The sequence below is a fragment of the Thamnophis elegans genome, chromosome 1 (assembly GCF_009769535.1).
Source record: "Thamnophis elegans isolate rThaEle1 chromosome 1, rThaEle1.pri, whole genome shotgun sequence".
Classification (NCBI taxonomy): Eukaryota; Metazoa; Chordata; class Lepidosauria; order Squamata; family Colubridae; genus Thamnophis; species Thamnophis elegans.
This window is the reverse complement of record NC_045541.1, coordinates 133,117,360-133,143,896: the sequence shown is the minus strand read 5'-3', so window position 1 is coordinate 133,143,896 and position 26,537 is coordinate 133,117,360. Positions and strand designations below refer to the sequence as shown.

The window sequence follows — 26,537 nt, the reverse complement described above, 5'->3', positions numbered from 1 at the left end:
CTTCAAGATGCAGGGGGGGATAGGAGCGAAGTTATAGCGGAGACAGAAAACCAGTTCCTCTGCCTCCCGGTCCCAGTCCCAGTCCAGTCCAAACATCTCTCCTGGACCTTCCACCCCCTCTTCGGGGCATAAGCCAGCCCCACGATGTTGTTCAGTCAGTGAGGGGGTTCGGCACCCCTCCAAACGGCAGGGCCAAAGCCTCCGCCTCTCGCACAAAGCCGTCGCCGCCGCTTCCCAGCTGTTTAAAAAGGCCGATGCAGAAAGCCACGCCAGGGGGGATATCGTCGTTCCGGAGCTGTTCCTGGAGCCGCTCAAAGGCGGCCCCCTCCCCAAACAACCACCTCCCTGGAAGGGCTGAAGGCTGGCGCCCAAAAGGAACCCCTCCGTTACCATATTAGGGGTCCTGGGCGCCGCGGTTAGTGTCTTCTTGTTCTCAAGCATTCGGAGCAGCGGAGTTCGGCAGCCATTCTATTCTCACGCATGCGCGATACTACTTCCTATTTTCCCCACAACAACCATTTGAGGTGGGTTGGGCTAAGAGAACATGACTGGTCCAAAGTTCCACAGTCACCTTTCATGACTAAGGTTTGAAATTAATGAAATTAAAGATCTGTGTTAGGCAATCAACTAATTTCAATACAGATGTCTAATATGCAACTTACTAATTATACTTAGGAAATTATTTGAGCAATATTTTGCATATGCATTCTGTCAGTGACATGAGTAATAAAATATTGACATTGACATACAGGAGCCCAACAATCAGAAATTACCTTTAATCATTCAGTCAGAACCAAGCCTCACAATTACGTGATTGATTTTCAGTTGCAAAATAACTGATTATCTCAGGATAATCTACTTCATCTATTTTATAAAATAAAACAGAGAAAATAACAAAACAAAAAAAGAGTGAGAAAATTCAGCAACAAATATATAGTTATTTCACACATATTTGTGTGAAATTTCTAAGTTTCAATCAAAGATGACCATATTGCTCATCAATGATACATAATCTATACCTATAAGCAATTCATACTTTGCAATTAACAAGTCCTCAATCCAGAAGGTAATTAGGCCATGCAATTGTCTTTCCAAAGTTGAAGATCCAGTCCAATCTGAAATATAGACAAATTCCTTGTGTGTCCAATCACACTTGGCCAATAAAGAATTCAATTCCACATTCTGGATTTGATTTAGGAGATATCAAATCACTTATATCATCACAAAGTAAAATATAAAACTGTTCAGTTCTGATGGCTGAAACAAATACCTCTTTGAAAGAAGTGGGTTATAATATTAGTGTGCATGCTGTGGGAAATTCCCTTTCCCCTGAGAAATGAAATATTTGGGGAAATATTAAAAAAGACAATATTATATTTCCCAAAAGGAGAAATGGAAAAACATGTTCTTAGAGGCAGAAAGCAGCCCCATCTTTCTTAATAGCTCACAACAGATGCTAGCCCTTAAGGAGATAAAGAGCTTATTGAAAGAGGAAGCTAAATATCTAGATGGCTCTATTGATAAGCAAAGCAAATACTGCAGGCAGAAATCCATTTAAGATAGGATATTTTGAAACTCTTTGCAGCAAAATGTGACAGCTAACAAAAGCAGAATGGTAGGATTAGTACAGTAGTCCCTCACCCAAGATCCAGCAGAGGACAAAAGCCATTAGCCACAATAGGAATTGCCCAACACCCTTTCAGAACACAAACTTCTTCATTGCACATTTCAGGATCTGTATAAAAATCCTGGCACTTATCTACCTAATTGTTCTGACCCAGAACTGCATTCTATCTCGTGTGTGGTTCTTCATTGATAAATCTTTCCAATCAGCCTCCATGTTCTTTCCAGCATCTTTCTCCCAGCTTGGAACTGAATCAGATGGATTTTTCTTCCAACAATATGTGGGAAGGAACAAAATGTCTGTTGGCTGCAGCCTCCCAGCCAACGGTTGCGCTCGGAAAAACCATGAACCTTATATATTTGCATTTGAAAGACTGGGATTTGTGGTATAACACAATCCAGATTTTATCATTTTGCGAAAGGGCTATAGATTTATTTTGCTATTTTCCACAACTGCCAGTTGCTCTTTTTTCGTTCTCAGCAAGACCTTATATTTCCATTTAAAAAATACACGCAAGACACAATTATCTAATCCAATGTACGTTTGAGTGTTTTGGTCTTGGCATCAACACATTTTCAGCCAGTTTGGAATTAAGCTAAATTCTGTGGTTTTATCAGAACTTAGTCCACAAATAAACTTCTGGCTCTTAACTGATCCTTGATATTATCTGCTTCTCAGCTCAGGAGACAGGCTGAGCAGGACCGGTACTGTTGAAGCAGAATATCCGTCCTCATATTATAACTTTATTATAACTTTATCCAAAGGAAGCTTCAAGGAATCTGTTTAAGAACTGATCGCTGGCTGGAGAATTCTGGGAGTTGAAGTCCACAAGTCTTAAAGTTGCCAAGTTTGGGGACTTCTGGCCTATTATTTTAGAGCATTCTGTCAAACTTGGCGACTTTAAGACGGGGGAACTCCCAGGATTCCCTATTCTTAAGTCGCCAAGTTTGGTGGGAACGAGAAGCGGAGAGTAACGGGGAAAAAGTTCGTGGCAATTTTTTGTGGACAGTTTCGTTCAGGCTACAGTTTCCGGCATTCGAGGCCCCTAAAGCACGGTTCTCGCTTCCCCTCGTAAAGGGAAACAGTTCACATTTTTCTTCACATGACAAACCACGCCCTCGCGGCCTCCGCGCCGAACGATTGGATCAGTTATTCCCACCTCCCCGCCCCTAAATACATTTTTCCTCTCGTGATTGGTCTCGCAGAGACTTGGAGCTTTGTCCTCCGCTTCCGCGTCTGGCCTCCTGCTTGCCGCTCGGCAGCGAATTAAGTCGCTCCCTCCTCTTCTTCCTCCTCCGTGAGCGTCTTCTCCTCACACGGGCGAGGCCAGCGCGGCTTCGGGCCAAGGGCGCGCCGTCGCCGCCTCAGAGTGACGCTCCGGTCTGTGATTGGCGAAAGCCCCCGGCTGGGTTTCCGGTGCGATAAAGCAGCCCTGGGACGGGCGGTGGTTGGTTTCTAGGTGGCTGCTTGTCCGAGCCGGCAAGATGAAGCGCAACGGCGAGAAGATGGGCGGGCAACCTCGTGCCAACGGCTGCAGCCTCCCAGCCAACGGTTGCGGTCGGAAAAACGGTTACGTCCCAGGCTTCGCCGGGCCCGGGTCCCACGGCCAGGTAAGGCGGTGGTCGAAGCATCTGTACGTAGGCGCGCCAGCCAAGATGTCTCTCTGGGGGTGGCGGAGGCCTGGTCGGCTCGCTCCCAGTCAAGAGGCCTCGGGCCGTGCCGGGCAGTGCCTTGCTGGAATCCCTCACTGTCAGTCACACGGCGGGAGCGAGGAAAGGGTGGCCTTGAACGGTCGGCTTCCTCGGTGACTGTTTTCTGCCCTCGTTTCCTGGTGCGTTGAGGCGGCTTGGCGTCTCCTCGCTTCGACCCTTTTTGAGAAGAAAAAGTTTCCCTTCCCGGTCCTCCCCCCCCCCCCCTTTACTTGGCTCTAGGTGTACTCGGCACGTTGAACCGTAAAATAACCCCACACACAGGCTACCATGGTTTGTGCTTCTGGGTACAAATGTTGCCTTTTCTAAGACTAACTATGGCAGTGTAGGTCGTTCTGCCTCTCTTGCGTTTCTACTTCTCTTTTTTAGGGGAAACATTCTGCCTTTTTAATATTTCCCAAAATATTTCATTTCTCTAGGAGAAGGTTGGGTTTTAACTTCCAATAATGAGTGTGCTGGGAATGGGAGTGTAAGGTGTTCCAACTAGCAAAAAGTTGTGTATCTCTGGTGTGCAACCAGAAGTCCTGCTAAAATATGCACTTGTACTTTATTGTGTAAGCGATGCCTTGATTTATGGTCGGCATGTCACGTTCTCCCATAATTCCGTGAACATTTTGTAATTTATACAAATGGACAGCATTCTTCTGTGTGCACTTATTAATGCAGCAGTAGCTTGTATTATGTTGTAATGAGGCTTATTTGAGATTAATAGATAGCTTTATGTTTTCGCAAGATAACTTCAGGTATTTAACGTCTTTTCATAGTAGAGTACAGTGACTTTGGCTGCAGAAGGCCCCTTTCAGGAATTTTCAGATATGTTTAAATATGACTCTTTAAAAGAAATTTGCGGCAGAAAAAAAATCTGCTAAATATGAGCTTTAGTTTTAATCATAGCTGTTCTGTAGATGATTCCTAATTTTTCATACACTAATGGAAGTTACAAAAAAGTCGGAGAGACTTACTTAGGTAAGTAACATAGTTCAAAACAGAATGCACTTAAAAATTCTTTTGTCAGTTAACATGTTAGTTTTGTTCATAGTTTAGCTCCTGCATTTATTAAAGGGTGAGTGTCATTCTATCCTGCTATTCTTTTCCTCATTCTTTATTTCATTTAGTCTGTCCAAACGTTAAAGCTCAAAAATGGAGTTTGCACATATTCTAAGATTGTAAATTTAAATGTTAATAAAAATCATACCTGGAAATGAAAAAAACATTCTCCTCCTCTATTTTAATTGGAAATGCCTACTAACAAAATTAGCAAAAATTATTGTCCCCAGTCAAATAGAAGTTCTTATTCAGACTACTTCATAAAGCTTCCTAGATTTCCACAGAGTTGAAACTGGCCACCCCTGCAAAAAATAATACATTTAAAAGTTTCAGCCTGGTTGGGCTTTTTTTTTTTCACCAGTCTCCTTGGCAAGTCACAATTGTAGTGACTGAGGATAGAAAGTGTTAGAAAATTTGCAAATAATGCAAAAAATATCATCTTAGAGACCAATATCAATATACAGCTTGACAGACCTGAAGAATCAATCCATGAACTTCATTGCCTCTCAGTAAGTTTCCAGGTGCAATTCAAGGTGCTGGTTACCACTTATAAAGTGTTTCATAGTATGGGACCAGGACCATATTTCTTCAATTTTTTCTCCTCGGCTCACTATATCTGAGTCTGGGGGCATATTCCAGCTCCCATTTATTAAACAGTGCTGTCTGGCAGACTCAGGAAGTGGGTCTTTTTTGTTGTAGTGCCTTCCTTGTGGAATATAGCACTATTCCAATAGCACTTACACTTATATACAGTTCCATGGTGCTTTATGGCACTCTCTCAGCAGTTTATTAATGTCAGCAAACTGCCCCCAACAATCTGGGTCCTCATTTTACAAACTCAGAAGGATGGAAGGCTGAGTCAACCTTGAGCCTGGGCAAGATCGAGCTCCTGGCATTGGGCAGAGTTAGCCTGTAATACTGCATTCTAACCTCACCTCTCATGAGATGTCTTTGGCCTCAATTATGTTGGCATTTTGTAAATTCTGGATGGTCCCCAATATAGGGGGTCATAGCTTAGAAAAGCTTATTGTTGTGGTTTTCTTTGGCATGACATGATTTATAGAGCCACCTAATCATGATTGGAAGATGGATGGTTATATAAATTGATAAGTAATAAATACAAAAAATGATTTGATTTTAGCAGGATATAGCTATAATAAAAAATGAGGAAATAGATTGAAGAAACTCCTTTGGAAGTCGGTAGATTTTCTTCCGTGGAGGTATTTAAACATAAGATGGGTGGTCATCTATTTGGAAATTCCTGCTTTGGAAAAAAACAAATGCTCTCCAAGGTCCCTTCCAACATTTTTCTTCTCTTTGTGACAACCAGAACTGTAATGGGTGTTCAGAAAAACAATCATAATAAATATTATAAATACTATAACTCCACTTCTCTACCTATTGCATTTTGTTTATTTTTGTACAGAACATTGTACATTGTACAGAAAATGAAAATCGTCAAAATTGGAAGAAATTATTTCCAGTCTTATTAATCATCTAATCTTCATAATGCAGGTCAAATTACAACACTTATCCAAGATCAAATGATTGATTATAGACAGCATCAACTCTTAGCAGCATAGATAGAACTTCTCCAGGATAATTTATCCTCTGCTTGGCTTTTTAGATCTTCTAATGGTGCACACATGGTTGCGGTATCAGGTCTATCCACCTTGTTGCTGTTCATCCTCTTGTCTTTTATTCTACTTTCCCCAAATGGCTATTAATCTACTAACCTAGTATTTGTCCTCCATTCCATTTGACTACTGCCCAAATTAACTGATAATAAAATTTCCCTCTGGCTGTTTTGCAGTTCTTATGAAAATTAAGCAATAGTACATTTAAAGCTACCAAATCTAAAATCCAGTTAGGGGATAGCATAGTTATCAAAGATTCTTCTGCCATCTGATCATCATCCAAATTTTACAACCCAGAGCTGGTAGCTTGCTCTAATCCCAATGTTATTTACACATATATTCTTAATTGGTCTTGGAAGCTATTTAAACTATGAATTTCATGGATCACCTTAATTTGACCACTTGTCTGCCTTTCAAAGCTATATATCAACAAACCATTAAATAGACCAAATCATCCCAGATGACTGCTCCCTATTGAATTGACTTCTATAATTGCATATTTTTAGTTGTGCGGTTATGTTAGTTCCCAGGAGCCAGTAGCACTCAATTTAAGTCTTATAATAATGATAAGTCTATAATCCAAAATGCTAAGATCCATCATGATAGATAAAAATTTAATCATCCTAAGAGAAAGCATTTCAAAATATAGGGCAGTGATGGCGAACCTTTTTGGTTCATGTGGCAAAAGCAGGGGGGGGTCGTGCGTGGGCGTGCCACACATGCACACACTTTCCCCCTCTGTGCGCATGCTCGTGTGACTAGTGCTTCCCCCTCGCTTTTGGCGTGCTTTTTTCGCCCTCTCCAGGCTCCAGAGGCTTTCTAGGAGCCTTGGGAGGGCGAAAACAGCCTCCCCTGTAGATCCTCCAGAGCTTCTAGAGCTTCCCTGAAGCCTCCAGAGCAAGAAAAACCAGCACTATGGGCAAACCAGAAGTTTGGGAACGGACTTCCGGTTTGCTCGTAGGGCTGTTTTTCACCCTCTGGAACCTTCAAGAGGCTTCCCAGAAGGCTCTGGAGGGCGAAAAACTGCCGTACGGCCAGACCGGAAGTCACTTCCTGTTTGCTCGTAGGCCCATTTTTTGCCCTCTGGAGCCGCCAGGGAAGCCTCCTGAAGGCTCTAGAGGGCGAAAAAACAGCCTCAAATGAAGGCCGAAGTCAGCTGGTGCACTGGAGCTAACAGGGCAATACCTCACGTGCCATAACAAATGGCTCCACCGGCCATCTGTGCCATAGGTTCACCATCACGGATATAGGGAAAGCAATTTACAACAAAAATGCTGTAAACACCTAAAAAGATAAAAAATATGCACATCCATCTATCAGATAACCCAATTAATTATGAAATTTTATTATGAAAAGAAAATAAAGTGGCACAACCCCCAATAATTTACATATTGAATTAATATAAATCATCTATATCACATATATCAAACATTGTCTGGTGTGGTAAAATATTATAAAATCTGTGCTAAATATCATTTTTGATTAGCAGAAAAATAGCCTTAAAAACTGGTACATTATACACATTTCTTGAATCCAGGCCTGATATGTGATTTTTGAGACTCTCGATATATTCTTTTAGATGTTTCCTATGTCTTTTATAACCTCAGTTTGTAAAAAATGCTCAATTCCACAATTTTGGAATATAACTCAAAATTAATATAAAAATATTTATCCATACATCGGTTTTATATAAGTGCAAGATGTGGAGAGACTGGCTCACAGAACTGCCAAAATGAATAATATTACCATTATCATTATTTTATTTCTAATATAAATAATATATCTTTTTTCAAGCATTCTTTGGGGTATCCAATACAAATTAGACTTGAGATTTATTTAGCATTTGCAAAAAAAAAAAAAAAAAGACTTGCATCCAGCGGTATTCTACCTATTTATTGTATTCATCATTAAATATATTTTCAAGTTTCTGGTATAAAATAGAATTTTTCTGTAAAGTTAAATATTCAAGTCACTCAGCATCATATCCATTGTATGTCCCAAATACTTGCAATTGCTCTCAAATTTTTTAAAAATGGAAAATCCATTTGTTGATCCAAATGACTGCCAAGATCCTAATAGAAGTAAATAATGCTCTTATAATAAAGCCCGTAACAGATTAATATTCAATAAAATTCTCATTCCACATACAAGTAGGTGGAAATTGCCCAGTGACTTTTTAAAGTCAAATAAATAAAACTTTCTTCATCAAAAAATAATTTCAGCTTGGTTAATGAAAGTGTTGATGGTCTATTCTTCCTGTAGAACATTCCTCAGTATACTGTTTATCTGAACAAAACAATCTATTTGGAAATAAGTTGGGAATGCTTCTTAAAATTTAAATCAATTAAGAGTAACATTTTAATAATATTAATTTAGAAAAAAATTATTCTTACCCCACTAATTAAATGGAATTGCATTTAATATTCATAGAATTCATGGATGTTAGCAGTTACCATATTAATTTCATATCTTTTAAATTGTCTTTTAATATATATAACCCCCTAAATTTTAATATATTCTGCACAAATTACAGCTGGGAGGCAAATTCTGCATCAAGTGGGAGATTGAACAAATTTTGGGGGAGAATGACCATGTCATAATAGATTTCAATATAATGCAGATGCAAGCAGTAGAGTATAATCAAACCAGTGTCTTAGACTTTAAAAGAGTTGATTTTAACAAACTCAGAGCTTGGGAAGGAGCCCATAGATGAAAAACTTAAAGGAGAAATCAAGTCAAGAAACTTGAGAAACACTGAAAATATGATTATAAAAGCCCAGTCCAGCTCAATACCATTGAAAAAGAAAAACAAGAAATCCCAGAGGAACCAGTATGGTTGCATGAAGAACTCATTGACAAACTAAAAGAAAAAAGGGATAAGTACAAAAAATGGAAAGAGAGACACATATCTAAGGCAGAATACCAACAAATAGCTCAAACCTGCAAAGATGAAGTCAGGAAAGCCAAGGCTCAGAATGAAGTAACACTTGCAACAAATATCAAAAATAATAAAGTTTCTTTCAGCTCATAAAAAACAAGAAAATAATTCATTCTTTGCATCTGTCTTCACACAAAAATAAAATACAACCCAACTTACCAAAAACAAAGCCATATAAGATATATTAGAGATGTAAATTAAAATAAGCAAGAAAAAGAGAATACCTGTCGACTCTAGACAAATTCAAAGCACTGGGTCCTAACAGATTACATCCTAGAGTTCTGAAGGAGCTGGTAGTGTGATCTTAGAACCTTTGCACCATGTGTTTTGAAGTTTTTGGAGCACTGGGGAACTACCTGAGGACTGGAAAAGAACTGATGTAATTCCCATCTTTAAAAAATGCGAGGCGGGGGGGAGACAGACTCACACACTACAGACCATCAATACTTGGGAAGATCCTAGAAAAGATAATCAAACAATAAATCTGTGGACACCTAAAAGCAAGCAAAGTTATAACCAGAAGCCAATATGGATTTATCAAAAACAGATTATTTCATTCTTTCACAAAGTGCTATGGACATAGTATGCTGGGATTTCAGTAAAACATTGACAAACTAGACCACAAGCTAATTCTTTGTAAGCTAGAAAAATGTAGGATAGACAGCAACACAACCAGATGGATTTATCATGCTGACAAACCATACTCAATGTATAGCCCTTAACAAAACTACCGTATTTTTCAGAGTATAAGACGCACCAGAGTGTAAGATGCACCCAGGTTTTGAAGAGGCAATTTTTTTAAAAAAAGTAGGTAGGTAAGATAGAGGGATAGACAGGGAGAGAAAGAGAGAGAAATACAGTAGGTAGGTAGGTAGGGAGATAAAGTGATAGAGAGAGAGAGAGAGAAATACAGTAGGTAGGTAGGTAGGTAGGTAGGTAGGTAGGTAGGTAGAGGGATAGAGAGAGAGAAATAGAGAGAAATGCAGTAGATAGGTGGGGGGGGGCGAGTAGGTAGGTTGGTAGGTAGAAAGATAGACAAAAATAGAGAAATACAGTAGATGTGGGGGAGAGAGAGGCTAGTAGGTATATAGGTAGATAGAGGGGGAGAGAGAGAGAGAGAAATATAGTAGGTAGGTAGAGAGAGACGGGGTAGGTAGGTAGATGTTTCCAGGTGTATTTATCCATGTACTGGAGAAGGAAATAGCTGACAACCTATAGCACCTAAAACTTTATTTCTGCTGGGACAGCCCTTGATCAATGTAATTCTCATCAACCACTCTAATTAAACAGCTTTCCGAAAGGAGGGGGGGGAGTTTTTTCACTCTGCAAACCTCCCCAAAATGGCCCGTTTTTCGTGAAAATGGGCCCTTTATTTTCAAAAAAAGCATGAATAGCCTTGGGGAGGGGCTTGCAGAGTGCTCCTGGGGAGGGGCAAAAACAAGCAAAAAAATGGCACATTTTTCATGAAAATGAGGCCGGTTTTTGTCAAAATAAATGCAGGCATAGCCTTATGGAGACTCATAAAGTGCTGCTGGGGGCTGGGGAGGCAAAAAATGACCCGTTTTTTTGCTCATTTCTGCCCTCTCCAGCCCCCAGGAGCTGTCTGAAAGCCTCCATAAGGCTATGCACGGCCATTTTGGTGAAGGAGCGGGGTTTCAGGAGGCAAAAAAGCTGTGAGTGCCTCCACCTGCATACTGGACCCGTGTCCCTCCTGGCTGGTTGCCAACAGCAGTGAGGTGACACGAGGCTGGATCCAGGCGGTTGTTACCACCTCTCTTCGGGAGGGGTACTTCCCCACCGCGCTTAAGACAGCGGTGGTAAGACCCCTCCTGAAGAAACCGTCCTTGGATCCAGCTGTTCTTAATAACTATCGTCCAGTCTCCAACCTCCCCTTTGTAGGGAAGGTTGTTGAGAAGGTGGTGGCTCTCCGGCTTCAGCGTACCTTGGAGGAAGCTAACTATCTTGACCCCTTCCAGTCTGGCTTCAGACCCGGTTACAGCACAGAAACCGCTTTGGTCGCATTGACCGATGATCTCTGGAGAGCTAGGGATGGAGGCCATGCTTCCATCCTAGTTCTCCTGGACCTCTCAGCGGCTTTCGATACCATCGACCATGGTATCCTTCTGCGACGACTGCGGGAGATAGGGGTGGGCGGCACTGTTTTGCAGTGGTTCTCCTCCTATCTCTCGGACAGGTCGCAGTCGGTGTTGGTGGGGGGGCAGAGATCGTCCCTGAGGCCCCTAACTTATGGGGTGCCGCAGGGGTCGGTCCTATCCCCCCTACTATTTAACATTTACATGAAACCGCTGGGCGAGATCATCCGAAGGCACGGGATAAAATATCACCAATATGCGGACGATACACAGTTGTATCTGTCCGCCCCGTGCCAACTCAATGAAGCGGTGGACGTGATGAACCGGGGTCTCGAAGCCGTTAAAGACTGGATGAGAGCAAACAAGCTGATACTCAACCCAGACAAGACCGAGTGGCTGTTGTGTTTTCCTCCCAAAAATTTGACCAACATACCATCACTCAGGCTGGGGGGACAAAACTTACACCCCTCAGAAAGGGCCCGCAACTTGGGAGTCCTTCTGGACCCACAGCTGACTTTTGACCACCATCTCTCAGCTGTGACCAGGGGGGCATTTGCCCAGGTTCGCCTGGTGCGCCAGTTGCGGCCCTACCTGAATCGGGAGGCCCTCACAACAGTCACTCGAGCCCTTGTGATCTCCAGGCTGGAATACTGTAATGTGCTCTACATGGGGCTGCCCTTGAAGAGCATCCGGAGACTTCAGCTAGTCCAGAATGCGGCCGCGCGAGTGATCATGGGCGCACCACGGTTCGCCCACATAACACCGATCCTCCGTGAGTTGCACTGGCTACCTGTCGATCTCCGGGTGCACTTCAAGGTCCTACTCACCACCTATAAAGCGCTCCATGGTAGTGGATCTGGCTATTTGAGAGACCGCCTTCTGCCAATTACCTCCCTGCGTCCCATCAGATCGCATAGAGTTGGCCTCCTCCGTATTCCATCCGCCAGTCAGTGCCGACTGGCGACTACTCGGAGGAGAGCCTTCTCTGTTGCGGCTCCGACACTATGGAACAATCTCCCCGTGGAGATTCGTACCCTCACCACCGTCCAGGCCTTCCGCACAGCCCTCAAGAACTGGCTAGCCCGTCAGGCCTGGGGATAAGTCTATTTTCGCCCCTCCCGAATGTTGAGTGAATGTTGAGTTTTATTGTTTAATTTACTTTTGTCCACATTTCTTTTTGTACCGTCCTACACTCCCTTTCCTTTTTGATTGTAAGCCGCCCTGAGTCCCCTCAGGGAAAAGGGCGGCCTATAAATGTCCAATAAATCAAAAATCAAAAATCAAATCAAAAAATGCTGTATTTAGTGTATAAGATGCATGCAGATTTTCAGCCTCTTTTTAGAGGAAAAAAGGTGTGTCTTATACTCCAAAAAATACGGTACATCCACATAGAGGGAAGTAAGCAGTAGAGTACTGCAAGGTTCCGTTTTAAGCCCAGTACCCTTCGAATATCTTTATAAATGATCTAGACGAGGGAATAGAAGGGGAACTCATCAAATTTGCAGATAATACTAATTGTCAGGTATAGCCAATACCCTAGAAGAAGGGCTCAAGTTCCAAATGAATTTCAACAGACTTGAACATTGGCCGCTATCTAGCAAAATGAAATCCAATATAAAGAAAAGGTTTTCTCTTAGGCAAGAAAAAACAATTGTACAGTTACAGATTAGATGAAATCTGGCTCAATAACAGTAACTGTAAAAGGGATCTTGGAGTCTTAGTGACAATCACTTAAATATGAGCTGGCAATGTACAGCAGCAGCCAAAAAGCCATACAATTCTAGACTATTAATAGAGGGATAGAATCAAGATCTCGTGAAGTATTAGCTTTATAAAGACTTAGCAAGACCACATTTTAAATACTTCATCCAGTTTCAGAGCGCCAGAAGGGAAGGCAAGATAAGAAAAAATGGATGGAAAGTAAACAAGGAAGAGAAGCAATCTAAAACTAAGGAAAAATTCCCTAACAGAATAATTAACCAATGCCATCAGAAGTTACGGGTGCTCTATCACTGGATGCTTTTAAGAAGAGATTGGACAGTCTCTTGCCTGAAATAGTATAGGGTCTCCTCAAACGGGAGTTCTTGGACTAGAAGACCTCCAAGATCCCTTCCAACTTTTATTCTATGTTCTGTGTTAGTGTGAGTTCTTTTAAGTATAGGTAATCCTCGACCTACGACTACAATTGAGCCTAAAATTTCTGTTCCTAAGCAAGACAGCTGTTAAGTGAGTTTTGCTCCATTTTATTTTTTTGCCACAATTCAGTGAATTATTGTAGTAGTTACGTGTCAAGCCAGCCTCCCTCAGCAACCAAGAAAGAAACTTAACCCCATTTCGCAGAATTAAGAGTACTTTTACTGGGTATGAAAAGATAGCAGCTAAGCAAAGCAAGATCTGAGGCAAAAGCGCGCGTAATCATAAATATCAATATGTAACCCAACCCCTCCCCCTGGTAACCCCATCCCTAATCCAATCTGCAAATCCCTCAAGTGTCATGTGAGTTCCATCTTCAAAAAACATTATCAGGTTGGTATGCAGGACAATTGGCCTTGGCGGGCCCATCCACTATCTCCAGCATTCGAAGTAGACAAAAGGAGCCATCTTTCTTTTTTCTGAACAACACTGGGGCGGCCACCCATGGACTAGTAGGTTCAATAAACCCCCTTTTAAATTTTTGTCAATAAACTTCCATAATTCCTCCATTTCGCATGGGGTCATTGAGTAAATCTGGGGTTTTGGAAGTTTTACCTCCGGGAGGATATCAATGCTGCAATCTGTTGCGCAGTGTGGGGGTAATTTATCAGAGGATTTTTCACTGAAAACGTCCCTTAGGTCCCAATATCCTTTTGGGATTTTCTCCTCCGACTCAATTTTTTCCTGCATTGCGGCTGCTAAGTTAGGTTCAGCGTTGGCAATATTGGGAACCCTCCCTTCTCCATCAGGGGGTTTGTCAGATCGGATGCGCAACCACCCTTTCTTCCAGTTGTTGTGTGGGTTCCATTTACGTAACCAGGGTAAGCCCAGTATGAGAGGCCGGTCCATTCCCGGCGCCACAATGAAACTTAATGTCTCCTGGTGATTTCCCATCCACATGTCTATTGGTTCAGTCACAAAATGGGCAGGGCCCTCTCCAGCTATAGACCCATCTAGCTGGCAAAAAGCAATGGGGACTTTCAAAGTCCTCAGTTTCAAGCCCAGTTTTTCCACCACTTCCAGGCGAATGATGCAGCGTGTGCATCCTGAATATAAAAGGGCCAGCATTTTGCTTGGGCTCCAGTAGATGGCACTTTAAGTTCTACTGGGATGGCCATGGGGCCTGATCGGGAACTTACCAGACAGTCGTGGTCAGATTCAGTTTCAATTTCCTCCGATGAAGAGGATGGTTCTTCTCTTGGAGTGGGAGGGAATTGAGCAGCAGGCTCCACCCCTTTCATGGTGGTGTCCTTTCTTGTCCCAGGTTGTCTGTCTGGTTTTCTCCCCCCCCCCCCCCCCCCCGCAGGGGGGTTTGGGCCCATCTTGGAGCAGCAATTTGCTGCCCGGTGCCCCTTTCCGCAACGGAAGCAGGTGATCGATCGGGGCTTGCTTGTAGGCCAGCTTTTCCCTTCTTTGGGAGCTCCTGGGGGGGTTGGAAGGGGTAGCTTTCTCTTTCTCACTGTCTTCATGGTACTTGTCTCTGGCTAGATCGATTTCCACGTCTGCTGCCAATTTGTATCAGCGTTGCAAGTTACGGGAGGGAGGCTGTTTACACAGTTCTTGTAGACATCTTTGTTTAAGCCATCCATAAAGCTGTCCATTAAAGCCTCTTCCGATCAACCCCGCATGTAAATGGACAATTCACGAAACTTGTATATAATCAGCCACTAGGCTCTTTCCCTGGGTAAGGGTTTTCATTCTGATTCTGGCCTTCCGCTCTGTGAGCGGATCATCAAAGCATTTCCTCAGGCAGCCATAAACCTATTATAGTCTCTCAGTAGGGGGGAGTCATTGTTATGCAGGGCAACCATCCAAGCCGCTGCCTTGTTCTCCAGTGCCATGGTAACAACTCTTATCTTGGCTTCTTCTGTGGGGAGGTTCTCTCTGAACTATTGCATGAAATTCCAGACTTGGACCAGGAAAAATCCTAGGTCCTTTGATTCCCCACCAAATTTCACACCAAGCGGAGGAACCTTTGCCATCCGGCATCTGCGAGGGGGCCCTCCCCCTCTTGGAAAGGCTCTTGCGGCTGCTGCTGCTGGCCCCAGGGCTTCTCCATCCTGGTGAGCTCCACTGTCTGCCCCCAGGGCACCTCTTGGGCAGAACAGGGCCTTTGCAGTTCTCTGGTCCTGGGAGATCAGCTTTTCTTTCAGGACCGCTCTCGCATAAGCGTCGCATCTCCCATGCCTCTTGAAAAGAGTTTCATAGCCTGGGACATCACAAGGTTCTCCTCATCGGTGTCCTGCCAAGCAGCTGCTGGCCCCCGATATGGCCTGGTGGTAACTCCAGCCGGAATTTCCTCATGGTCATACTTCTGTCCCACTCCCAACGACCACCTGGGGCGGACGGATCGCTCCTCCAAATTCAGTTCCACCATCCGCTCCATCTGCAAGGGACACGAGGATGCAGCAGCCCCCATGTCGTCCTCCTGGTCGCTGCCTGGGTAGGACATTCTTTTGAAGGTTTTGGTTTTATTTACACTCCCCTCGGAAGGTGTTAGCTCCGGGATGAGTGCGAAAGTAAGATATTGCTTAATGTCAAGCCAGCCTCCCTCAGCAACCAAGAAAGAAACCACTCAACTCCATTTCGCAGAATTAAGAGTACTTTTACTGGTTATGAAAAGATAGCAGCTAAGCAAAGCAAGATCTGAGGCAAAAGCATGCGTAATCATAAATATCAATATGTGACCCACCCACCCCTCTGGTAACCCCATCCCTAATCCAATCTGCAAATCCCTCAGGTGTCATGTGAGTTCCATCTTCAAAAAACATGATCTGGTTGGTATGCAGGACAGTTGGCCTTGGCGGGCCCATCCACTATCTCCAGCATGCACAGTAGATAGTGAAAACAAAACTCCCTTTTTACAATCTCTCCTGTACTTAAAACTTCCCTTCCCAAATACCATGCCTCCCCCTCACTGTTTCAATGGCAGCCGAAAGCAAGTAGCGAAAAGAGGCTGACATCACGTTAGCAACATAGTTGTTAAGCAGGATGGATAAAAATCGATTTCTTATATTTAAATCAGATTTATTTTTATTTTTATCAAATTTAATAAATTTGCTTTTAGAGTAAAAATCTAAAGATAGTTTTCTATTTAAGATGCATAAATAATTTAGTTTATTCAGCATGAAATGGAGCTTAGTTATGAGGCTGTATATTCTGCAACATTGGGACTGTCAGTAAGTCAACAGCAGGTCAGAGGAGTAGCAGAGATATCAGTTTCTCTCCAAAAATTATGATTTAATCGAATTGATTTAAACCAAGCCTTTTTACTAGTGATTTAAATCATGATTTAAATTGTGATTTAAATTGAGTTGATTTAAATCAAATCCACCCTGTTGTTAAATGAATCTGGCTTCTCCACTGACTTTGCTTCTCAGAAGGTCACCAAAATTGATCACCTAACCCTGGGTACTGCAACCATCAAAATTACATGCCAGATGTCAAAGTGTTTGAATTTTGATTACATGACTATGCTGCAACAGTTGCATGTGTGAAAACAGTCACTTTTTTTCAGTGCCATTGCAACTTCAAACTTGGGTTACTAATCTGCTGTCATTAAGTATATCTAGGAAGAGTAATGTGCTGTTTTTTTCTTGTTTCCCTTATTGATTGATTGAGGTGTTTCTAGGTGTTCCTTTTTTATTATGATAAAAGTATCATCTGTGTACCAGATTCCTACTTTTAGTTATAGTTGTGGAATGCTATAGTTTCTAGATACTGCATCACAGTTTCTGCTATGACAAACAAATAAAAAAAAACACTCATGGAATCACCACTCTCAGTACTCATAGCAGAATGTATCATCATTCAAAACAGGCAATAAAAAAGTTAAGAACTGAAATAAAAAAGTGAAAAGACATTATGTACAGTAATCAACACCCAGATGAGTAAATCAAACAAACAATCAAGCAGAAAACAAAACTCCAATCAAAGAACTTTCAAGGAGAAAACATACCCCCACCAACATTAGCAAGGCAAACTAGACCCAAATTCATTACCACTGATGTTACTTAGTTGGACAATGAATTATCTGCAAACAACCATACTCACAGAGCACCAAAAATTCTACAGTTGAAGCCTAAGCTACTGTATATATTTTCTATAATTGCAGGTATCCAAAGAAGACTATAAAAATAATTAAGGAGCAGTTGGTGGCTGGGGAAAAAAGTCTGGGAATGAAAGAGAATATGGCTACTAGATTGCTTTTTATTGCAATGTTTTTCTTCATTTTTTGTTATGTCTTATTTAAAAAAATTGAAACCATATTTTCATTCTCTCATATAAAGTTCATGTATTTTTCTTGTTTTTTTCTTGTTTCACTCAAAAATGATAAATCCCTACTGGGAAAGATTAATTATGTACAGAAATAATCTCTGCACAAAGACAGATATTTCATATCTAACAATACTTACAACAACAATTATCCATGTTGGCACTAAGAGATATGAAGACTAAACTCAACTGTGTTGAAGAAAAGAACTTTGAATTTGTCAACAAATCAGAGAAGGGATTGGCTTGCAAATTAAGAAAAGAAAAAAGGGGTGATCTTGAAGCTATTATTACTACTTCAGTCCTGTTGGAATCTTGAAGCTGCAAGAGGGAGATACAATTTTATTGAATAATTATGCAATAAACTTTACATCAATATTACTACTCCAATTTGTATAAAAGGTAGGGCATTTTCCTGAAAAAATAGAATGTTACTTTGAAAAGTAAAATTTACCGTGACTTGCAGATATACAAAGACAGATTATGAATTATCCTGGAGTGTGACAATAATGAAAATTGTCAAAGATGAAATCAGAAAACGCTCCAAGTCTACATCGACTCTCAGGAATTATTATTGATGTTTTGAAAATAATACTGGCTAAATTTAATACCAATTAGAAAAAAACTTGTAGATTTTCTGCACAAAATAGAAAAAAAATAAATTATAACATAGATTTTGAGTGTTAGTGACATATATAGATTATAAAGATGGGGGTTACATTATAATTTTAGTACAAGAACTCAAATTTTATTTTTATTTGCTCTAAAAAAAGTTGGCAGTGATTCATTTTTTATGTATTTTTGTGTATTTTTTATTTTACTGCACCTCTCTCTGGTATTTTTTTCTATATTCTTATTTCTTTTTTTCTCTCCATATTAGTTTTCTGTTATTTTTTTATTTTTTTAAAGCTTAAGTTATATTTAAAAAAGAAGTAATCTTTGCAATCACCCAGGGAACAAAATGGTTAATATCTTAATGTTCTTCTAGGGATCCGAACCTGTATAAAATGTTGATGATCTGAAAGATTTATATAGGAGAAAAAGCAATCCTTTGTGATCCCATGCTGTTTATACTAGTACTTTGATCTCCGAAACCATAGGTCTTATATCCTGCACAAAGTCCAGTCATAACTTGGTGGTTGCCTATGGCTGTTAAAATGTAATGATTTTCTTGGTAATCACAGCTTTGCATTAGTATCTCTCAAAGTCCCTTTCTTTCCTCTTCCTGAACTTAATGCTACATAAAGAGCTTTATAACTGTTATCTAACCTGGCAGCTGTCTCTCAATGTTGTCCAGCAGTATAATGGAAATCCTGTTATTGCTTTTAACCATGATCTGCTCAAGGTGTTGATGCTGCTGCTTTAGTTTTTAATATGGTACTTGATGTTCACTGTTCATGTCAGTGAATAGACATTGGAAAGCCAGAATTCTGACAAAACAATTTGGTTTTTCAAGCTGGTCATTCTTCAGTCTCAGAAGGATAAAATCTACTCATCGTTCCCAGAATTAACAAAATATCAATTCATGGGGCTTGCTTATGTTTAAAATCCTGCTGGATTTTAGAATCATCAGAGAATCATTGTTATGGATTGAAAACCAAGTAGAGAATTAAATTATGATTTTTTAAGGAGTTGTTTATTTATTTTTCCTTTTACATTATAAGGTAGTTGTACTATTATAATTCCAAGAAAAAAATAATTAAAAGTAATACATCAATATATTAAATATTTATATTAGATTTGGAATCCCTAAAACTATGGAGTTTTCCTTTTTAGTTTTTGGGAGAGTATGAAAATAAATAAGATGTAGTTTAGGAAAACTAACTCATAGTTCTGACAACTCTGCAAATTTCTCTAACTCTTTAATATGGCTGGCTGAACAAAAAGCATTTGAGAGAATCAAAATCATACTATCTGTGAATAGAGTTAAAAGAATCATCTTATCTGCCACTTTCATTCCTAAAACCTGATAATTAGATTTAAATGTTATTGCCAACACTTCTATGGCTAAAGTGAATAGTAAAGATGATAAAAAGTAGCCTTGTTTGGTACCTTTGGATATTAGTTGGTTGATAAATATTTTCAAATCATCTTATGAAAAGCAGCCGCAAATTTGAATTTAATTAATATTTGTTTTAAAATTTATTTACAGAGTTAAAATGTGATTATTAGCTAATGGGATATTAGGTTCTGAGGTATAATAAGCAAAACATAATACTATTTGTCTCTGGGTAGAATAAGAGCTCAAAGGAGATTGATTACTCCCATATTTTATATTTTATTTCCTCCAGATTCATCATATTACACATAATGGAGATTTATATAACAGATCTTTCAATGAAACTTTTGAAGAAACACCAATGCTGGTTGCTGTGCTGACTTATGTAGGTTATGGTGTGCTCACCCTTTTTGGATATCTTCGAGACTTTCTACGGCAATGGAAACTTGAGAAATGCCATAATGCAACTGAAAGAGATGAACAGAAGGTAATGTTTTGATTTAGAGGCTAAGTAGCAGTTAATATGAATTCAGTGAAATGGACATGTATTAAAATAGGCAATCATTGTTTACCAAGTATAATTTTCAATCTGCACTACTCAGCATTAAAACATGGACCGAAGCATGCTTAATTAACTGTAGTTTAACATTTAAATTTATTCGTTAAATCGTGGTTTGTGATGCTTCAGGCTCGTCCTCGTCCTCTGAAAGTATTTTAAATCATACAGTACTGCCTAATAGCATGTGAATTACAGTATATTCTTGTTGTTGGCTGTCAGCTAAGATGAGGTGAAGAAATTAATTACTTGCCTTTCAGGCAGGTCTTGGCAGAGGTGAAAATAATACATTCTTGGGTAATTCATTCAAAGAGAGAAAGAGATTCCCTTTTTATTGCTTCTCTCATATACACTTGTTTTTTCATGTTTCTTAAAAAATAAAGTGCCTTATCATTGTGATGTAAAAAAACAAAAGAAAATATTGGAATTATTTATCATAAAATTCCTCCCTACAAATTTGACCATAATGGTAAAAGTTATATTTCTTTGCTTCTCTATTGAAATATGTATATAATGCTGACTAAAAAAACATATCCAGCAACCTAATACCGGTAGTATACAACATCTTTCTGTCCATCATTGTATAAGAAGTCTTTTAGGCATAATTTATGTGGAAAGAGCCCAAAATGTTCTATTATGATGTTTCAGTACAGGGAGTTCTAACCAAGGAGACCTTTACATCCTTGACAAGCAACAATTTTTCTGAAATTGTTAGCAGATTATCAGTTTTAGCCCAATACATGGTAATAGTAAGACAAGCAAAAAATAATAATAATAATACATTAATGTTCCAGTTCTTGAGCTGTATTTTCAATCACAAGGTAGCTGCAACTAATTATTCCCAGAAGTGTTCGATAAAACAATATTTTAGCTTCATTCTAAGAATAAAACTAACTAGTTTCTGATTTTTAAAGCATGTTTTAAATATAGGATATTTGAATTCATTATTCCAATGGTCACATAGTTATCATCTACTACCTTTAGGGAATAACTGAAATGTATAAATTTGTCTTCTTGTTGCTTGATTAATAATGCATATTGAGCATGTTATGTTAGCTGGAATTTATAGCAGAATATATTTCTGAAATATTACCAAACTGTACTAACTGTGTGGTGGGATTCAAAAATTTTTACTACCGGTTCTGTGGGCGGATTTTGGTGGGTGTGGTGCAGTTTGGTGGGCGTGGCAGGGGAGGGATACTGTAAAATCCCCATTCCCTCCACCACTCCAGGGGAAGGTTACTGTAAAATCCTCATTCCCTCCCGATCAGCTGGGACTCAGGAGGCAGAGAATAGATGGGGGCGGGGCAGTCAGGTGGTATTTACCAGTTCTCCGAACTACTTAAATTTTTTGCTACTGGTTCTCCAGAACTGCTGAATACTACCTCTGGTACACTGGCAGAAAGGTAAGTAAGTGGGTAGTAAATTGTACCAAAACAGAGAATTGCAGAGAAGTGCAGGGCTATATATGATTTAGAGGGACACAGTGGCTCAGTAGCTAAGACGCTGAGCTTGTCGATCACAAAGGTTGGCAGTTTGGTGGTTCAAATCCCTAACACCGCATAACGGAGTGATCTCCCATTACTTGTCCCAGCTTCTGCCAACCCAGCCATTCGAAAGCATGTAAAAAGGCAAAAAGAAATATAGAAACCACCTTTGGTGGGAAGGTAACAGCATTCCATTCGCCCTCGGCATTTAGCCATACCAGCCACATGCCCACGGAGATGTCTTTGGACAGTGCTGGCTCTGGCTTTGAAACGGAGCAGGGAAGATTGCAAGCAGAGCAGGCAGAGGGGAGATAAATTCTTCGATGGACTGCAGGACTGGAGCTGAAATCCTGAAGAGTTCAGCTTCATTCCTGCAGCCTCATGAAGAATTTTCCTTGCGTGCATGGAGGAGAGGGAAACCCTTCAGGGAAACCACAAAGCATTTGCAGGAACATTTGAGCGAGAAAGAGCTCCCTCCTGCAAAGATTTCATCTCCACACAAATCTGACATCCATCAGAAGGCAACTCTTTCATTCTGTTCCCTTAACAAATCACTATCTGGAGTACTGGGATTGCAGTCATTGAGTGAAATAATTATGTGGCATTTTGCTTCACTTAATGACCAAGATTCTTGTCCTGATTGTGGTTAAATCAATCACTACTTGTATTTCTCTTTCAATTTTGAGTGTGATGTAAACTATGACTGTTGCTGTGAGCTGTTTGGAATCATGAGATACGATAGGCATCCATATCAATTCTGAAAATAAATAAATGTATCCTCTTTCTCAGTCAGAAGGCTTAGATTGTCACAGAGACATCCCCAATAAGCATGCACAAGATAGAGGTGTTATATTTTGCAAAGGCATAAGTATAAGTATAATCTTTATTGTCATTGTACTTAAATACAACAAAATTGGTTGAGCAGATTTCTCTAACCCAGTGGTTCCCAAACTTGGTAACTTTAAGACTTGTGGACTTCAACAGAGCTGGCTGGAGAATTCTGGGAGTTGAAGTCCACAAGTCTTAAAGTTGCCAAGTTTGGGAACCACTGCTCTAACCCTTTACTCTCTTAGAGCAGAAGATAGAGAAAAATGTTGCAGTGTTTTTTGTAAGGCTGATGCTAGTAATTTAAGGTAGGAAAAGGACTTGGCTCTCTTCTCCTCAGGAATTTCAATCCTCAGATAGTAGGTAGTTCAAGAATAATAGAAGCAGAAGGAAAATATTTTAGATAATGATTATTTTGGAAAAGATAGGTTTAAAAATTAACTAGAAATTCCACTTTGAGTTCTTTTTTTTCTCTGTATGATATTAAGGCACAACTCATTCCTTCATTTTCATTATTTCTTTTATGGAGGCTCTTGTGTAGAAATAGAAAAGGGAACAAGCAAATTACCTGATGATCCTGGAGAAAGAAGGAGGAGGAGACAAATACAAACTATTGCTTTTCTCTGGTTTGAAAGGAGCCAGTATACAGACACAATAAAAGTCATTGTTTATGGTACATGGTGCTAGTATCTGTGGGGGTAGGGGAAAGTTAGAGTGTCCTGTAGTAGAATGGAATTTAAAATGCTTCGGCAGCCTGTAGTGTTACTAGATGCTACATTCCAGTTTTAAATGTCACAAGATGATATACACTGTTTCCTATATCATTCCTACACGACATTTCTGGGGATAAATAACCCATAAACATGCTGAAACCTGGGCTGTTTTGTATTCTTCTAGTCAGGAGACCATTGATCTCTGGAATTGTGCGTGCCAATGAGAGGTAAATGTCTATGGATTCTCAGTCATCCAGGTCATAATTGTGCCAAAGGTACTTTTTTCAAGACGCAACTGGACTTTCTTGGGGTTTTTTAGAAGACCTTTCACTTCTCATCCAAGAAGCTTGCTGACAAAGTTCTGTGAATTGTTGATGTGAAGTAACCACCTTATTAGCTCCTCTAGTTGGGACGCAGTGGTTAAGATGCTGAGCTTGTCAATCAGAAATGTCAGCAGTTCAGTGGTTCAAATCCCTGACACCGCATAACGGAATGACCTCCCGTTACTTGTCCCAGCTTCTGCCAACCTAGAAGTTCGAAAGCATGTAAAAAATAGGAACCACTTTTGGTGGGAAGGTAACAACATTCTGTGTGCCTTTGATATTTAGTCATGCCGGCCACATGACCACAAAGATGTGTTCGGACAGTGCTGGCTCTTTGGCTTTGAAACAGAGATGAGCACCATCCCCAAGAGTCGGAAGCAACTAGCACATATGTGCAAGGGGACCTTTATCTTAGTTGGCAATATCACCCATCACATCACACAATTCATGTGATAGCTGGTGTTGCTAACTAGAGCCAAGGTGGCGCAGTGGTTAAATGCAGCACTGCAGGCTACTGCTAGATCAGCAGGTCAGCGGTTCAAATCTCACCGGCTCAGGGTTGACTCAGCCTTCCATCCTTCTGAGGTGGGTAAAATGAGGACCCAGATTGTTGGGGGCAATATGCTGACTCTCTGTAAACCGCTTAGAGAGGCCTGAAAGGCCTATGAAGCGGTATATAAGTCTACTGCTATTGCTATTGCTAAGAGGAGCTAATAAGGTGGTTAGATCACATAATTCACGGAACTTCATCAGCAAAGATTGGAAACTAAAATTGCACAAATTACTAAACGTATCAACTCTGTGGACAGATACATTAAATTAACACGGGAAGATGTTAAGGAAAATAGTCTAGCTTTCCTGGACTGTGCAGTGCACATTAAGGAAGACAGAAGCCTTAACATTGAAGTTTGCAGAAAATCCACATAAAGAGATCAATATTTACATTTTGATTCTCACCACTCACTGCACAAAATGAGAATTATCAAAACCTTACACCACTGAGCTGAAGGCTTGCCTACCAGCAAAGATGGGAAAGAAAAAGAAGGAAGCCCTCAGAAGGTGTGGCTATCCCAAGTGGGCCTTCATCAAATCAAAAAGACCCAACAGAAGCTCCTTCACAATAGACAAAAAAGAGAACAATAAGCTTGTCATTCCATACGTTGCAGGAATATACCATGTTTCCCTGAAAATAAGACAGGGTCTTATTTTCTTTTTACACACAAAATATGGCTTCAGCCTTATTATCAGGGGAGGGCTTATTGTTTTGGAGTTGCCGGTCGGCTGCTCTCTTGTGAACAGGCTCCCAAAGAGCCGGGCATAGCCTCAGGGGCGAACAGCTGTGTTGTTCAGTCACAGTAGTGCAACACAGCAGCCATGAAGCAAACATACTCAGGAGCAGCCACCCGGCAAACCCCCTCTCCAGCCGGGCACAGTACCATTCACTGACCTAGGGGTATCGCCAAGCCGTGTGAGCGCCTGTTCGCCGCTGCCCGGCTCTCGCACCTTGGCCCCTTCGAAATGCCAGTGAAAGGCACTCTGCACGGCTGGAGAGGGGGGGTTACACAAGCGGCTGTTCCGCTCCCACTCATGCGCCTCCCAGCCTCACGATGCTCTGGCCCAGCTCTCCCTGCAGAGCCAGAGCACCTCCGCTGCCCCCGCCACCACCATCCCAGCATGGCTTTTTTGGCAGCTTCCAAACCGAGTCTTATGGCAGTGGCCGCTCTGGGTGTACGCTCTATGGTTGTGAGTCAGCTGCCGGCGGAGCATACTCCCAGAGCGTACAACCATAGATTGTGCCCAGCTGGAAAGTGCCCGGCTGGAAAGGGGGTTTGCCAGGTGGCTGCTTGTGAGCGGGGTTGCTTCATGGCTGCTGTGCTGTGCTGCTGCAACAGTGCAACACAGCTGTACGCCCCTGAGGGTGTGCCCCGCTCTTTGGGAGCCCGCTCGCAAGAGAGCAACCGCCTGGCAACCCCCCCCCTTTCAGCTGTGCATAGCGCTGCTAACCTACCTAAGTGCCGAAGGCGCCAAGCTACATGATCACCTTTGCTCCTCCCCCCGGTTCCCACGGCTTGGCACCTTTGGGATACCGCTAGGTTGGTGAGTGGTGCTCTGCCTGGATGGAGGTGGGGGGTTGTGCAGGGGGCTTATTTGCGGGGGAGGGCATATTTTTGCCCACCAGAAAAATGTGGCAAGAGCACAATTTGATTAGGATGAAAAAAACAACATTATTTTAGTATTGGACACTCATGCCAAATTGGAATACATATAAAATGACTTTAGCTTGGTGAATTTCAGGCAAATATATGGTGGTACTTAGAAACCCAGTGAACTTTTGGGATGACAGTTTGCCATCCCATTGATGGCAAACTGTCATCAACAGACAATACCCATTGCCTTCTAATCTTGATTCAGAATATCTTAAACTTAAACCCATGATTGAGGGAGAGAAGATCCCAGAAACAAATGAATGCCAAATACTGAGAAAAAAACTAGGATGTGTGTCTATGTCTAGTGGAGGCTGAAACATACATACAAAAAGGAATAGGCCAGTGTACATAACCCAAGGAATACATTGTCTGTATAATGTACAAAAAATGGGGAGCAAAGAGAAAATACTGAAAGTCTTAACACAGGAATGATAATATTTCATTAACACTACTGAAACTTGGGATGAAAAAAATAAGATTAATTAAGAAGAATAATCCAGACAAAAGAAGTGTTATTAAATATGGAAAAAATGCACACCTGTTGAGATCCAAGAATTTGAGCATTCTAGAGCATTTGATTAAGAATATAAAGTATCTTTTTTACATTTGAACTTAAATTTGTTATGCAAGTTAAAATGACCAAATGTGAAATGTGTTGCTTAAATTGGCTTTCAGTACTAGGAGTGTCAAGCAGTATTTTAAATGCTGTGTGTGCATTTTAACCAGGCCTCACAAATGTGGTGTGCTGCTGAAGGTAACCTAGTAGATGAAGTATATCATCAAGTTGTATTTTCCAAGTAATAAAATTTTGAGAAAATAAATGCTGGAATGTCAAATTATATTTCAGTATAAAGTGCAAGCCAAAAATGTAGAAATGAGTTGGATAGGTCAGCTCTTACTTATTTACCTAACTG

The 26,537-nt window shown here is 40.9% G+C and overlaps 1 protein-coding gene across 2 annotated transcripts in view; it reads left to right on the top strand.

Annotated features, from left to right (window-relative positions):
• The first annotated feature begins 1,848 nt into the window (after positions 1-1,848).
• SPTLC2 (serine palmitoyltransferase long chain base subunit 2) overlaps positions 1,849-26,537 on the top strand; it is a 51,454-nt gene continuing 26,765 nt past the window's right edge. Inside the window, exons 1-2 of one of the 2 annotated variants that reach the window (XM_032232238.1) lie at positions 1,849-3,234; positions 19,805-19,999. In XM_032232238.1, the coding sequence (XP_032088129.1) occupies positions 3,109-3,234; positions 19,805-19,999 (321 nt within the window). In that variant the 5' untranslated portion in view covers positions 1,849-3,108. Of the gene's footprint in view, positions 3,235-17,532; positions 17,916-19,804; positions 20,000-26,537 lie in introns of those variants that run through there. The other variant, XM_032232245.1, reaches the window with a different exon arrangement.